A 17,480-nucleotide genomic window follows, 5' to 3' on the forward strand; every position below is an offset into this window, starting at 1 on the left:
TGATATGTGACATCTTTGGGAGAAAGAGACAGAAGGCTAATCTTCAAAAACTAAAGATAAAACAGCAATAATAATTTTGGAGAAAGCATGGAATATTCCTTTCTAAATGTTATAAAATACAAACATCACATAGCCATTCCTAGCATTTCAGGAGACCCATTTCATAAACCTCCCAAATCGGGAGGACCCTCCGATTCCTTTCAGGGGCTTCATCACTTTCAGACTACAGTAAACTATTTAAATTCAGTTTAACATTTGTGAATTAAGTGTAGGGTCCATGACACTCTATCAAGGTAAAGGCAAATACTACAAATGTAATTAAGCTCTAAAAAAGAGTACTTGTTAATGTTAACTCAATATATTCTGAGCCTAATTTTACCATGATTACTGGTCTAAGCATCCAAATTCCTGCCTTCACAGGCTGCCATCTGGATTTTTTAAAAAAAGATCCTCTGACTCTCTGGATGGCATTTGTCCATCAATTTCCACAGTTTTTGATTTAGCATTAATAACCCAGACTGTTCAGGTAAGCAAGTAGAACACTAGTGTAGTATATGATAAAAAGAGATTCAACTCTGGGATTAATACCCCGCAGGCCAAAACATATAGTGTGCATTTGTTCACCAATCAATCAATCCAACATTTATGGGATGGGTACTACGTGCCAGGCACCGTACTAAGTGCTGGAAATACAAAGAGAGAGAGAGAGAAGATGTGAACTGCAGACACCTCCCGTCAGCCAATTGTAAAGACAGTTACAGGGAAGGCAGTAGCTTAGATGTCATGACAACTAGAAGGGGAAAGAAGGAAAGAAATTCAGGCAGTTCCAACTTTCAAGTGGTACCTGTCTGTACATCTCTCATCCATCTGTTTCAAGTGGCACAACTGAATTTTTACCCATGTTAAGTAGCTGTTTTGCCAGCCATATAATTGTAAACAGCAGAGAATGGCATGCTTTTAGGAAATACACATCCTTTAAAAAGGACAGTGCTCATTCAGTCTCATTATTCTTCAAGCTAATTGACAGGGAAGAACATTCTAATTGCTCATTAGCACTGTAAATGTATCCTGTGTCTTGTGTCAGGGTCTGAGGAGACAGTGCAGTGCAGCTGCCTACTGCTGTTTCTTTGGGGCTCACCACATTATATTTACATAGCTAAAAAACAAAAAAATATGCTGCCTACCATAAATTTATCCAAAATACAGTGAGATTTGGGTAGCTCTCTGTATCACCCTCTCGTCTCTCCCGTTTTCACCGCCCCAACCCCCAGCTAATAATATGAACCACAGCCCTGATTAAATATCATTAGCTGGGTCTGCTAGGTTTTCTTAGAGTAGTCTTTTTATGGAAATTGCTCTTGGTTACATGGTAACCTGCCAAAATGGCAGTGGATGGAAGGAGGCCTCCCTCTAGTACACTGATGTGCCTTGCTCTCTCTCCTAAGAATTCAAGAGTGGGAAGATTACAAGCAGCACAAAACTAAGAAGGAAATGGGGACTTTGTACAATGGCTATTAAAGATGTTGCACGTTTGCACTTCTTAAACTGTGCTTGTCAACCCCATGAAGGGTCCCATGGCTGAATGATTTATTATAAATAAATGTTTGGTTTGTATATTTATTTTGTTTACCTACCCAGGCTCACAAAAATCTCTTGGGAGAAAAGAGGTTGTGAGTGGAAAAAGTTTAAGAAGCCCTGTGTTAGTACAGTTTTGACAAGTCTCCTTTTCAGATTTAAAAAGAAAGCTTCGTAGCATTTAAAATTTCAACTATGTTCATAAAACAAACTTTGGTATCCACTGACTTTTAAATATTTTGTTCAGAACATTGGCACATAGAATTCAAAGCTTCACAATTGTTTAGTTTGAATGAAAATTATCTGGTTTCTCTCCCCCAAATCAGGACAATCTATGTTCCCTTTAGGAAAAGGGCATTATTTCTTTGAAACAAAGTGCTTGAGCAGTACTTTTTTGCTTTCTTCTTTTAAAGTTAATCTTATCAAATCCTGTAGAATGTATATGTGTGCCTTTGTGTGTCGTTATGTAGATGTCCGGTGTGTTTAAGAAATTTCCTAGGGGGCAGCTAGGGGGCACAGTGGATAGAGCAGCAGTCCTGAAATCAGGACCACCCCCTCCCCGAGTTCAAATCTGGCCTCAGACACTTAACACTTCCTGGCTGTGTGACCCTGGGCAAGTCACTTAACCCCAACTGCCTCAGCAAAGGAAAAAAAAAATTCTTAGCCAGGAATTTAAGGCCTTCCAAAGAGTTCTTCTACTTACCTTTTCAACCTTATTTCACGTCACTCTCCTTCATGAATTCTACACTGACCTACAGCTCTTTCCTCAAATTGATACTTCATCTCCCACTCCATGAAGGAACACAAGCTGTCTCCATGTCAGGAAGTACAGCTTCCCTACCACTTCTTTGAAAGCACATCTTTCTTCAAGGCTCCAGAAAAACTGTCAGTTGTTACCATCCTGAATTTTTCTAGTACTATTTAATTTTTCTAAAACTATAAACTATTTTTTATAATTCTACTAATTATTCACATATATCATAGAGGGGCTCTCAGTTAGATGTAAGTTTTTGGGGACTAAAATCATGTAAAATATAAACTCCTAACATCTAGTCTAGTGTCTTACACATATTAAAATTCTCCAATCAGTCTGTGATCTCATAATTTAAAGTTTCTTCCTCAATAAGAGAGACTGTAACTAATTTGTGCTTCCTCATCCTGTGTGGATTGAGTTTATATTCCCCAAGATGTCTGCCAAAATCAGGGATGAAGAGGACCCAATATGCTGGAGGCCTTTCTTGCTTTCTCTCAACACAGAAAGGGAAGAGGCGATCACTCTGGCCATCCAAGAATACCTCCCTCTTATTACATGGTCACCTCATTCTTTCTTTCTGTCATACAATTCCCCGATAACACCTTTTAGTCTTGGTCTTGAAGTCTACTCACACGGGTCAGGTATCTTTCCATAGCCCTTCAGGGGCTTTAGTCTGGAGTCTCATTATCATGTAGGAGTATGGGTAAAATGTTGGTAGAGAAAAATGGGACTTGGCTGGGACGAGAACCTTTTGGAATCAGTAAAAAGTGCTTTGCAACTTCCTGAAAACAATCCAGACTACTCTTCTCTTTTTCAAATTTGGACCCAGTTTATTGTGTTTGGTCAATGTTTAGAGTGAATCCTGGAAGGGAATTTACATCAGTGACAAATCTTAAGTTTGACAAGTTCTTCATACTTGGAAGAAGTAGCATCCTGTGTAGTACAGAAAAAAGAGAACAGGATTTGGAGTCTATTTATTTGGATTCAAATGCTACTCTATTATCAGTTGTAAGTTCCCAAACTGTATGCCATAACTCTCCTCAACAGAGAAGTACTTTTATAGAAGTATCATGGGACATTTTTTTTTTTTTTGCAAAATTACTTAATAAATGTAACCTTAACCTTAATAAATGGTAATACTGAGTTCACTCAGGGCCTCTCCCTTACCTCCTGTTACCACCAGCATTGAAAGTGAACTAGCAGACTCAAGGACACAGCACAAGCTTTCATCAAACATCTCTCCCACTCCTACCCCATTTCCTTCCTCTCCCTTTCTTGTGCCATGGAGGTCTTAGTTCTAGGATGAAAATATTTGCTTGGGTGTCAACAGCCAGCTAGGCCTTCAAGAGTAAATCACACTCCAGGAGTAAAAACTTGCTACAGGAGCTACAACCTGAAAGCATCAACTCTGCTAAGCTCTAAACGGCCCAAGCTCTTAACTGACAGAACTGAGAGAAGCGGCTTTACTGTGAGTGCCAGTGAAAACAGACTCCAAACAGTTGGTGCCAGAGAACTAAGAAACAGAGAGAGTGGGACAGGTTAGCAGGACAGGACACTGCACTGTCGACAACTGTGCAACTGTTTGTGGCGGACATATAGGCTGGTGAACCATGAATTGCTTAGTGTGGGAGGCTGAGGTACTTTGAGATCCAGCCTCCAAAGAAACCACAATAAGACGGGAAAAAGTGAGTGATAAGAAAAAGGGGAGGAGGGGCAAAAGGCATTGATAAAACTTAATAAAAATTAAAAGTTGGACAAAATGAGGGAGTAGAGCTAAATGATTTCTAAACTTATTTAGTTAATAATAATACATCTTTTAACAAATGTTAACAAATAACATGGTAATATATAAGAAATATAATCTTATGATCTCACAATTCTATAATCTAATAATTAATACTTATTCAATGCAATAGATTCCATAGTTTGGTAGATACATGGAAGATAGCAGACACTTAGATTCAGGCGACCGTAATTCTTTCCTGAATCAAATTGTTAACTCATCTGATGTATTTGTTATTGAAAGTCTCTATGTGGTCTCCAACTTGAACTCTGTGATATTGGGTAAGCCATCCATCCGGGCCTTAGTATCTTTATTTTATACATATCCCATATATCCCAGCTTGGGATATATAATTTCAAAGGCCCTTCCAGAGCTAAAGTTATGTCCTAAAAACTTCATATGTACATATGAATTATAATTAATTCAATAAACATTTGTTTATTAAACATTTATTATATATTACCATGCTATTTGTTAACATTTATTAAAATATATTATTATTAACTCATTAGATATTTACTAAAGTGTTATTTTGTTTTTTATTTTTAGATTTAGGATTTTCCCTTCAATTGCGATCCGGATTTAGGCAATAATCTCATATATGGGGACTTAAAATTAATAAGAGTCTCTATTAATCTGTAGTTCACTGACTGAAAAAAAAATGGCAGGAGAGGGGTCTGGATCTGTAATTTCATTGGTGAAAGTGATTCCCCTTACCAATGTTAATCTGAAATGGTTCTTCAATCTATAGTTTTAGAATGTTGTTTAGGCAACTGAGACCATTTTGTTTAAGTTATCTTTTCTTCCCCTTTGTCTGCATCTCAAAACCCTTGACAAATCATCCCTCACTCTCTACTCCTTTTTCACACTCTCTGATTAGGAGACGGCCTTTCTCCTTAAGGCAAGATCAAGCCTTCCCATTACCCACCCCTGTCTCTCTGTCATGTACTAATCCAACAGCTTACATAAGTCATACATGATATGCACAAAGTATACTTTTTTTGCATGTTTTGACGCATATAATGCACACATTGACATACATAAGTAAGACAGCAGAGTAAAGCATAGATTTGGAGGCAGAAGACCTGGACTGGCAACTTCCAGGCAGTGTGATATGGTTTAACCATTTCCTCTTCCTTCTTCCTGTACAGCAGTTTATTCATCTGTAATATGGGATTAAATAATCTCTAAAATCGCTTCCAGTTCTAATTCTAGGCTCCTCTAATACATAGGCACATCTATATATAAAGATACGTGAATACAATGCAACATCTATACATCTATATATATTATATATATATATATATATATATATAAAATCTATTTAACAAATCCTAAGTCATATGTTTCCAAGCAGACAGAGGGGAGAAGCTATTTTGTAATATATATCAATGGTTTATTAGAGTAACAATTCAAAAAAATAGCCATCAGGATGTATGACTTGGTTTGCTTTTGATACTGCCCTTAGCTAATCTATCTGGCAGGTGGTGTTTTTTCAATTGAATAGAAGGTTTTCCTGGGGGGGGGGAAATGAATGATTAAATGACTGAAGAAAAAAATTAAGTGGTCCCACAGAATTAGCTGAACGTTTTGGGCTTGAACTATACAATTTCTAACCAAGTCAGGCTAGACAAGGACATTGGATTTGGCAGAAACTGCTAGTGCTTAATGTGAGCCAACTAAACTCCATACAAGTTTATAATTGAATAAGATTTGAGTCTACTGGCAGCACACAAACTATTGAAATTCCGGGTTATATAAGTGATGTGATGGGTACTGGACTTGCAGAAAATGATCTCTGCGCCACAAAAATCCAGACCAACCTGTAAGGAGGAAATGGGACTTCCAAGATTCCTAAGAGTCCTGCCAACAATCCCCAACACTCTTCTCCTCACCTCCTAGTTATACTCACTTACTTCCTACCTATCTGATGGACCATACTTACACAATCCTGCTCTAAGAAGGGATCTCAAGGACTATTTAAACCAACTCCTCATTATGAAGAAAAGAACTTCCTGACCATGTGATCACAATTAAATTAACCAGGCAACTAATCCATGATCAGCTAACAAATAGATTTCCTAACTCATGTCACAGATGCTGCCATTATGCCACAGTAATTTTAAGCAATATAAACATAATCCTCCACTTCAAAGTATGCAAAATATTCTTAATTTAACTATAGATGCCAATTCCCTTTACAAACTAAGTACAAGATAACAGGTCATATTCAATTTATCTTCAATGTGAGTTAAATTTTGAGAATCTCTGATAATTCTTGGGAAATTTTTAACTAAAAGAATTCATGTGTCTTAGAGTTCTGTTAAAAAAAACTTCAAATATTTTAAAACACACTAGAAAATAAAAGTATCAAAGATTAGGTTCAATTTCTAAAAGTGCTTTGGCAGTTGCTATTGGGGGAGAAGGGAGAGAAAAAGAAGAAAGGAAAGGAGAGAAGGAAAGAATTGTATTTGGACAAACTAGGTCCTACTTCTATCAGAGATTAAAATGATTTGGGGAGGGGTGTATAAATGCTGGATTTCAAGAGCTCTCTTTGTAAATATGATTCTGTGCCCACTGAGCATTTTGAAAAGGGTTGATGAGAATCACTAGTTACTCCATGTGTCAAAAAGGATTTCCGGCCTTAAATACACCGTGCATGTTGGGCTGGCAGGCAGGGTTAGAAAATGGCCTTGTTTCCCACTGGACCTGGGTGGCAGGCTACCCTTGTACCCACAAAAAAAGGCGTGCATTATTCATCACAGGGGACAAGGAAAAACCAGGAGCTTGGGTTATAAGCTGGTGTCTGCCTTTGGACTAAAAAAAAAAAAAAGCTGGCACTGATTCAAGCCCATTCTCTTGGTGATGGGGGCATCAGCTGCCTTTTGGACACATGTTATAAAAGCTGAGACTGCCAACAGGAAGAGACAAGATCATTTTAAAAGAGAATTAACTGCTTAATCCACTTGAAATCTAGGGATACAGGGCCTATATTCCAAAAAGATCATAAAAACGGGAAAGGACCCACATGTGCAAAAATGTTTTGGCAGCCCTTTTTGTAGAGATAAGGAGCTGAAAACTGAAGGGATGCCCATCAGCTGGAGAATAGCTGAATAAGTTATGGTATATTAATATATTAGAATATTGTTGTTCTGTAAGAAATGGCCAGCAGGATGATTTCAGAGAGACCTGGAGAGACACATGAACTGATGCTGCTGGAAGTGAGCAGAACCACGAGATCATTGTACATGGCAATAACAAGATTATGTGATTATCAATTGTGATGGACTTGGCTCTTTTCAATAATGAGATGATTCAAGGCAATTCCAATAGACTTATGATGGAGAGAGCCATCTACACTCAGAGAGAGGACTGTGGAAACTGAGTGGATCACCACATAGTATTTTCATCTTTTTTGTTGTTGTTTCTTTGCTTTTTTTTCTCATTTTTTCTTTTTGATCTGATTTTTTTTTTTGTGTGTGTAGCATGATAATTGTGGAACTATGTATAGAAGAGTTGCACTTGTTTAATATATATTGAATCACTTAATATCTAGGGAAGGAAATGGGAGGAAGGAAGAGAGGAAAATTTGGCACATAAGGTTTTACAAGGATGAATGCTGAAAACTATCTTTGCATATATTTTGATAATAAAAACCTATTATTTAAAAAATAAAAAATTTTAAAATGAAATCTGGGAATATCAATTTTCTTACAAAAAAGGACTGTCCTAATAACAATAATGAGGAAGATGAAGATGAGGACATCGGTTGACATCTTTAAGCACTTTCAGTTTACAAAGCATGGTTCATATAGTATTTGATGTTGACTCATAAGAACTAGAGGAGGGGGATATTACCATTTTCTCTGTTTTATAGATGAAAAAAAATCTTGGTTTCAGAAAGAATAAATGATCTTCCTAAAGTATAAGGCAGCCTGACATAGCAGATAGTGAGTCAATCTCCAAGTCTGGAAGACATGGATTTAAGGTTTTATTCTGACATATCTTGGCTGTGACAATCTGGGCTAGACTCACAGGGTCACAAGCAACTCTCTCTAAGATTCAACTTGCAGGGAAAATGCTGATCTATTTAAGGGAATTTAGCTCCTCTGATAAAATCACAAATTCATAACAAATCAAACCAAAAGAAATATTAACACATAATTGGTCACATCACACCCCTGTGCAAGAAGTCAGAGAATAAAATTATTTCAGTGATTAAATCATTTATCACTTACAGCATCTCCTAATACGTCTCCAGCCAGATTGTTGAATATTACTCCTCTTCATGTATTTTATAGACTAGCCAAATTAGTCTACTTGTTGCCTCTATACAGATCCTATCTCCTGTTCCTACTCATTTACCCAGGCTGTCTGTCCCCCCTGCCTGAAATGCACCCTTTTCTCATCTCCACATCTTTAAAGGCCTTTGATCATCTCTGCAGTTGTTAGTGTCAACGCCACTCAATCCTTGGAATTAATTTGCATTTATTTCATAAATGAGACCTTAATAAAAATCCTTATAAAATGACATAATAAATGGACAGAGCCACGTAAATTTTAAAACACCACATGAATGCTAGTGATTATTATTTTGCATTTAAATATCAGTAATCATATTATTTCTCCCAAGAGAAGCAGTAAGCTTCAGTCCAGAGACTCCTTTCTTGTTGTCTAATATCCCTCGCATAGAGTAAGAGTAAGAGTAAGAGTAAAAGCCAGATTATTTATAAGCACACATTCACAGAATACACACAAACATGTATATACCTATGTATATACATACACGCATATGTATGTGATATGGATATTGTATATTATATATATGTGTGTATATATATATATATACATATATAATGAATGAATATATATACACACATATCTACACACACACATATAAAATGAATGGAGAGATGGATGAATGGATGGATGGCTTGCCCACATAAGTAGTTACTATCAGAGATAGGTTCTGAATTCAAATCTCCTTTGCTTCAAATCTGAAACCCACTGTTAAACATGTTTTTTAAATTTACTGACTCACATTTCATTTCTATCAGTATAATATCATCTACCAATGTAGATGTCAAAAAAGGAAGTAAGACTAGTTTATGATGACTAGTTTATAATGACTGATGACTAAGGATAAGTTAGAGAAATATAACCAGAGTAGAAAGAGGATTTGGGAAAAGCAAAAATGTAAGAAGAGCATTAAAAAAATGAGAATATTTAGCCAAGAGAAAAAAGTAATTTTATGGATGTGACAACTATCTTTACACAGCTAAGTAAATCTATCTGAGATTTGAATCAATCAACCAACAAGAAATTATTAAAATTTCTAGTGTGTGCCAGGAAATAGGGATACAAAGTCAAAAAGGAAACAGTCCCTGCCTTTCAGGAATTATTTCACCTATGGTTATGTGTCCTCTCCATCGTTTCTACACATTTCTTTAAATACCAAAGTCTTCAGAGAACTCCTTAGGTGGCCACATCAGTTCACTGGATGCACCCCACTTACCAAAGTACCTGACTATTTATCTAAGCAGTCTTCACTAGCATTCTATTCTGATGCTTCTTTAGAGAAGTAAAGTAACTTTGGGTTCTCAAGGGTTATGTCAGAAAGTCCTGTGATATTAAAAGCAATAAGGAAAAAATCAGCAATGAAGACCTAATAAGGCTAATCAAGAAGAGAGGTAGCAGGATGATATGCAAGCCATTTCTGCAGTGTGCTTTATTATGAACCCATTGCATGCCCTTAAGAAGAGTTTTTTAGAAGTTTTCTGACTTTATTGCCGTCAAAGCAGTTGAGTTGAGCCTGTCTATAAAAGGAACAATGTTAACAAAACGTACATACATGGTCTAGCACTTTATTAGATTAGGTTGGTGGCAATATGGCATCACACCACATTCTCTGTAATCACATTCTGCACACATTTCTTCACCTACATATGCTTTTTACAAACTATTTTAGTTTTGTTTCTCTGCAAAACAATTCTTGTGCAGACATTACCTCACCATGTGATCCATACTTGAAAATGAGCCAGGCACGAGATTCTTACCTCGATCACGGAGGCTGTTTCTGAGCGCTCTTTCTAACTGCTCCTCTTCGGTAAATCCTGCTGTATAGATGTCGTAGTTCCTTGGGATTTCTTGGTAAGGCTGCCTGTCGAATAGGTTCTCTTGATATCCACTATAGCCTTTGGAAATCCAAATAAACAAATCAAAAAAATGTACTGATGCAGAATATATAGAGCTTTACACTGATTATCTTATCTGAAAATCACAACGACCTTGTCAAGTAAGTACTATGCTTATGATTATACCCATTTTATAGAAAGGGAAACTAAAGGTTTTTTTTTTGTTTTTTTTAATTGAACTGCCCATAATCATAAAAATTTTTAAGAGTCAGAGGTGGAGTTTGGACCCAGTTACATTAGTCTTAAAAATGGAAAGAACAAAATATAAGAATAGAAATATTAGATATTGCTGATCATATGTATGACATACTACTCAACCTTGCCAGTAGGGCTATTTCCTGATTTTTAAATGTCCTAACAGTCTTAAAACTTAGGAAGATATAACTGAATGAGGGATATCTACCAATCATGTTTCATTCCCTATTTATTGAAGTCTGAACGGATGAAACTGATTTAAATTAGATCTGGAAGAATGGGAGAGAAACACATTGGTGGATCACACTGGGATGACTTGGTGAAAACAAAACTCGGAAAACTTTGGAAGGATTTTAATGCAAGGCTGCATGGAGGCAGAAAAGTGGACTAAATGATAATTAATGAGCCTTTATGACCCCATGATTCTATGGAAGAAAAAACAGATATGTTACTTGACTCATAGGCTCTCTGTGATGAACAAGAGATGATGAAAAAACACAGAACAGAATAATATTTACAACTGTCAATTTCCTTAAAAGTATAATTGATTCAATATTTTTACAAGGAGGACAAAGCAAGGAAGAGACAACTTAGCTATTCAATTCCACTTTAAAATATACATTGGTCCCAATAATAAATTTACCTGTTAGGATAAAGACCAGTTTGAAAATGTCTTTTTCCCCCTAGAAGAATGCCTATTTTATTCCACCACACAATGGTTTTTAAGAAGTATAGATAAGCAGAGAGAGTATTCCAAGCATGAGAGAGAGTCTGTACAGAGGGAGACATATGATATCCACAGGGAACAGTAAGCAGAGCCGTCTGATTGGAATGGAGGAAAGAACAGTTACTCATACTCTCTATTCTGTTAAATAATTGCTTAATACATTTAGCATTTAAGAAGTGTTCATTTATTCACATGAACTATGTCAAGAACATTGGCAGGTTAGTTCTGCAAAAGTCATCCTAATGCAAATGAATAATGACAAATATCAGTTAACATTTATATTGAGCTTTGTAAACTACTACAAAGTATCATTTTTTCCTCACCATGTCAAAGAGGCATTTTTGTTATCTTCCATCAAAAATCAGAAATATCCCCATTTTACAGATGAGGAAATTGGGATTAAGGCAAATGACCCATTAGAAAGCTAAGCTGGTAAGTGCCAGATCTTCCTCACTCCAAGATCATCACTCCGTTCACTATGTCACATACTGCCTTCCTTAAAAGCCCCTTTCAGGCAATAATCCAGCAGCTTAATTAAAATATAAGTAATAAACCTGTCTTTCTCTAAGACGATTCTACAATGTCATTTTACTTTGTTTTGTTGACTAAAACAAACACTAAAAGAAGCTTCTCAGAGTCAGAAGACCAGTTTAAATCCCACTTAAAACTCTTGTTACCTGGGTGACATTATTTAATTTCCAAGACCTCAGGGTTATTTTTTTCCCCATGAAAAATAAGGGGGCTGAACTAAATGGCCTTTGAGATTCTTTCCAACACTACATCTGAGAAATCCTAATTTAGGTAAACTGCTTCCACTTATCCAAATAAGGGAGGCTTTACTCCATCCTAAACACCTTAATTTCTTTTTCTTCATCAAATACAAAGTCTTACAGCTCCTACAGTTTAAGAAAGGTGGGTAGGGGTGTGGGGCAGATAAAGTGGTCTCTGCTTTGTAAGTCATCACAATCTGGGGAAGTAGAAGGATCTGGACATAATTTTTAAAAACCACAATCCTCCACAAATTGATCTTCAGGCTTAGGAATCACCAGGGAAGCATAGAATTCTCCTACTGTAATGGCAAACACCACTGGGAAGCATGAGTTACAGGCAAAGATAAATGAATGGGATAATCAATGGCCATTGTGAACCTCTTCTGCACTTCTATATCTACCTTTACCTATAAATATCTGCTGTTTATCTGTATACCTCTTATTGCACTTAGTAGTAAGCTCTGAACCCATGTCCTATTTGCATTCATATTGCCTAAAGACTTAGACATAATGGACATTTAATAAATGGCTCTTAAATGAAATGTTAAATCTTTTTTCAAAAGAACCAATATCAAATTTTACATTTCACTCTAAAATTACAGACCCTTCCACAGGGGTCAGTGTTGGAAACACAATTAACATTCAACTCAGAACAGAAGAGCAATAACTAAGTTAGCCTTGAAAAAAAAAGAGCAGGAATATGAATGAACTGAAGGAAGCCTACTCATTCCCTAACGGGTCTGGCCACTGTGGTGTCATAGAAAGGGAGGGCCCTTCCTACCTGTGTGATCATGGGGAAATCAATGAAACTCTCTGAATATTAGTTTCCAAATCTGTATAAACAGTTATTGTGAGGATTAAATTGAGGCAATTTGTTCGGATTACTGTGTAAACATTAAAAGGTTATATTAATATTGGCTATAGTTATCATTTAGGTGCAGCCAATGGCCCGAGTTAAAATCCAGCTTCAGACACATACTAGTGACCTTGGGCAAGGCACTTAACTCTGTTTGCCTCAGTTTCCTCATCTGTAAAAAGAGCTAGAGAAAGAAATAGAAAATCACTCCACTATCTTTACCAAGTAAACCCCAAATGAGGTCATGAAGAGTTAGACATGGTTGAAACAAATAAATGATATTGCTATTATTATTATTATTATAAATAGAAAAAGCACATTAGACAACTACCTTGTCTCACTTATGAGCAATTTTGTACAGGTGAAAAGTCATTTTCTTCCAAACGTTCCTTCTTGCTGTGGTTTTGGGAATGTTTGTGAGATTTGGGCAGGGGGCTTTTTTTGGGGGGGGGCAGGCATTTTTGTTGTTGTTTAACATTCAGCTAAATTAAAATCTAAAATGCCTGAATGCCTCCGATTACTCGGTCCTATATCTTTATAATCTATCTGTCACATACATTTACAATGATTTGAGGGAACATTTACTTGATTTAAAAAATGCCTTTTTCCTCATGTTATTTCTCATTCAAACATCCTAGCCAATTCCTCACTGAAATATAGTCTACAAGTCTGAACATCTGAATACTACAAAATCTAATTTTGGTACTTGTCAGACAAAGGAGGGAGGAGGAGGGTTACAGGATGGTGGAGGGACTTACAGCTTGTAAGTCAAAGACTTGTGTGATTAAAGGTATAACATCTGAGTCATCAATAACCGTGAGACTCCATGATCATGTGCAACCAAGTATATGGGCCTTTGAGTACCAGGAACATTCTCTAGTGGTTCTGCTGGTCCAATTAGCTTTCTTTTTATAGCCCTATAATTTACATTCCTGGAAAATTCTAACATTCAAACACTTAAGAGAAATACATTTAAACTATATTTTAAAACCAAATTATGAACATTCTTCCGTGGCTATATACTTTGGCACTGTGTTAAAAGAAATTCTGGTTATCATTATTCCATTAACTTTCCATCTGTTGTTTATAGACATACCAGATTTTCGTGGCAAAGGAGATCAAGAAACAATACCAAGATTAGAAAAATTGGTCACAGATTTTCAAACACTCATGAAGTTCATTGGCTTATAAAGCCTTTCTCAGATGGGCAGGGCCATATTAATAAATCGATATTCACGAGAGATCTACTCTTAAATGTTCTTCGGCTGGTTGCTGACATGAATCCTCGGCTTTATAGGATATTGCTTTTCGCAAAGTTAAAATCCTTTCCTGGAATCATTGAACATTAGAGCTGAAGGGACTTTGACAATCAGTTAATCCAAATTCCTCATATTAGAAATGAGGACCATGAAGATCAGAGAAGTGATTTTTTTTTCCATAGTCACACAATATCTATATGCAAACCATAGGAAAAAATCTGGTGCAGATCTGTTGCTTTTTCTTTGGATGGAGAAGATACTTTAAAAATGTATCACAGAGGCCAATAGGGTTCTGGGTTTTTTTTTGTCTTTGTTTTGTTTTGTTTTTCCTTCTGTTGGTCTGGTTTGTGGATCCTGAGCATTTCCATAGGAAGGAGTTATGAAGCAGGTTCTCTATTTACAGATGGAACCGTGAGTCATAGGAGGAGCAAGATAATAAAATTCATTAATTTATACAGTTAATCAGCCTTTAGAAACCATGACTTGAACATAAGAATCCAGACTGAGAAGAAAAAATAAAAACACGGATTTTAGAATCATCAAACTATACCTAGAAGGCTCCTCAAAGGTCATCTAATCTAACCTTCCTCCTCCCCATTTTAGAGAAGGGGAAACTAAAGTCAAAAGTCACATGGTAACAAGCATTAGAGGCAGGATTTAAATCCAAATTTTTGAAGCCAAATGATCTGAGTTCTAGTCTTTTTTGTGGTTGTCAATTTGTTTTAGTTGGGAATGACTCTTCATGACCCCATTTGGGATTTTTATGGCAAAGCTACTGGGATAGCTTGCCATTTCCTCCAAGCCATTTTACAGATGAGGAAACTAAGGCAAAATTAGAGTTTCTAAGGGTCATGCAACTAGTAAGTTTTTGAGGCCAGTTTGAATTCAGACCTTCCTGGCATCAGTTTCCATCCACTGAGCCTCCCAGTTGCCCATTCTAGTCTTATCCCTATCAATTAGCTGAGTGTTCCTGGACCACATGCCTCCCTTCTCTGACTTTAGAGCTCTGTTATTCCTTCTGGGCCCATGGGCAGCATCACTTTCAGTAGTTTCCAAAGCTTCCCCTGTAGCCACTCCCATTCACTATTTGTTAGGAAAGATTGAAAACAAACAAACAAACATAATTAATGCCCTCCAAGACTGTGTATTCTAAAAATGGACAATGCAGAAGATGGGGGGAAAACAAAACAAACAACCCTTTTCTTTCATCCATAGGAATAAAAAGGACCATATAATGATTCTATAAGATCAAGAGTTATCCTTGTACTCAATATAATAAGAGTCAAGAACATAAAGTCATTGAAAAACATGAATTCATGAGAAATAAGAAATGGATTGTGATCATATATTTATTAAATACCTACTATATGAATGTATAAGTGGAAAAGGTGGCTCAGGGATCAAGAGAGTTCTGAGTTCCAGGCCTGTCTCTGACACATAGTATAGTACACTCATGAGCAAGTCCAGGGAGCTCTCCAAGATAAAAAATTACAGTTAAGCTATGGATTTACTTTGTAGAGGAAATGTCTACTTTGAAGAGTTTTCTCCATCAAGGAATTCACAACCTACTAACTTCAAAAACAAAGTGAAAGGAAATGCAGATGAACCCATGCATCAAAACTGAGGTTCAAATTAATTTTCTCAGATGGAAATAGGTCTAGATAAACTCCGAGATATCTTTCAACTGCAACACAGTTATTCCATAAAAATACAAAGCAGTTCAGCTGAAATAGACCAAAAGTTTTTCTGTAATTGCATTCAAGGCTTTCCAAAAATTATAGCTCTTCTCTGGATCCAGACCAGTTTATGAAAGATCAGCATATGAAAGTCCCTATGTCTCAATAACTATCATTCTACAAAGAACTCTGTAACTAGTAATAATTAGCATCGATACAGTGCTTTAATATTTACAAGGCATTTTAGAAAGATTATTTCATTTTATTTTAATAATCCTGGGAGGTTTGCTATTGTTGTTCAGATGCATCTGTCATGTATGACTATGATCCCATTTGGGCTTTTCTTGTCAAAGAAAGTGAAGTGGTTGGCCATTTTCTTCTCTGGCTCACTTTACAGATGAGGAAACTGAAGCAGACTGAAGTGAATAGTCCAGACTGACACACTAAGTGTCTGAGACAGAGCTGTGCAAAGTCATTAACTTTAGTCTCCTTTCCAGGGTCATCTGAAACCAGTGGCAAGATATAAATCAGGATGACTGGAGATGAACCCAGATGTAATGGCCTTTAAAGTTAAGATCTTTTCCCAGATCTGTTTGACAAATTTCAGTGATTTAAGGCTAGGTAATAAATGAGGCAAAAGATGGCTTAGTTGCCTATTTTTAAAAAATATTTATTTTTAATATATATTGCTTTATCAATCATGTTGGGAGAGAAATATCAGAGCAAAAGGAAAAAACCATGGGAAAGAAAAAAAATAACAGAAAAAAAAGTGAACATAGCATGTCTGGATTCACATTCAATTTCCAAAGTTCTTTTTTGAGATGCAGATGACATTTTCTGTCCAAAATCTATTTAGGGATCACTTTGGATCATTGAACCACTGAGAAGAACCAAATATTTCATAATTGATCATTGCACAATCTTGCTATTACTGTGCATGATATATTCTTGATTCTACTTATTTCCTTCAGAATCAGTTCATATAAATCTTTCCAGGTAAAATCAGCTTCATCATTTTTCATAGAACAATAATATCCCATTACCTTCATATATCACAACTTGTTCAGCCATTCTTCAATTAATGGGGATCTACTTATTTTCCAATTCTTTGTTACCCAAAAAGAGCTACAAATATTTTTGCACATGTGGGTCCTTTTCCCTTTTTTATGACTTCTTTGGGATACAGGCCCAGTAGAGAGTATGTACAGGTTGATAACCCTGTGGGCATAGTTCCAAATTGCTTTCTAGAATTGTTGAATCATTTCATAACTCTACCAACAATGCATTAGTGTGCCAGTTTTCCCACATCCCCTCCAACATTTATCTTTGTCTTCCTAGTTGCCTATTTAAAAGACAAATCAAACTGGAGGGGAAGACCCTCAGGGTTTCTGACCAGAACAGAAAGAACCTTATAAACCCTAACAATCACCAAGTGAGGCTGGGGTTGGGATCTATTGTTGGCCAATCAACAAGAGCCAGAGTGGTTTGCATTTAAGGCGTGGTCAAGTAGTTCCATGTGAAGCTTGGTTTCCAAGTGCTGTATTTCAAGAATTCATAAATGAAACTACACTATGCAAAAGAAATAATTTGCATTGTTTTCTTTTCTTTCTTTTTTAAATAAAAGAATAAATAAGTAGGGAAGATTTAAAAAAAAAAAACTAGCCCATAAATCCCAAGATATCTTATGAGAT

At 36.3% G+C, this 17,480-nt stretch overlaps 1 protein-coding gene across 7 annotated transcripts in view; it reads right to left on the reverse strand.

Moving 5' to 3' along the window:
• The window catches only part of RHBDD1 (rhomboid domain containing 1), a 173,279-nt gene that overhangs the window by 48,072 nt on the left and 107,727 nt on the right, over window positions 1-17,480 (reverse strand). For all 7 annotated transcript variants that reach the window (XM_074298571.1, XM_074298577.1, XM_074298574.1 and 4 more), the window contains one exon: window positions 10,169-10,306. In XM_074298571.1, the coding sequence (XP_074154672.1) occupies window positions 10,169-10,306 (138 nt within the window). The remainder of the gene's footprint in view (window positions 1-10,168; window positions 10,307-17,480) is intronic.

Source organism: Sminthopsis crassicaudata, chromosome 3 (assembly GCF_048593235.1).
Source record: "Sminthopsis crassicaudata isolate SCR6 chromosome 3, ASM4859323v1, whole genome shotgun sequence".
NCBI lineage: Eukaryota > Metazoa > Chordata > Mammalia > Dasyuromorphia > Dasyuridae > Sminthopsis > Sminthopsis crassicaudata.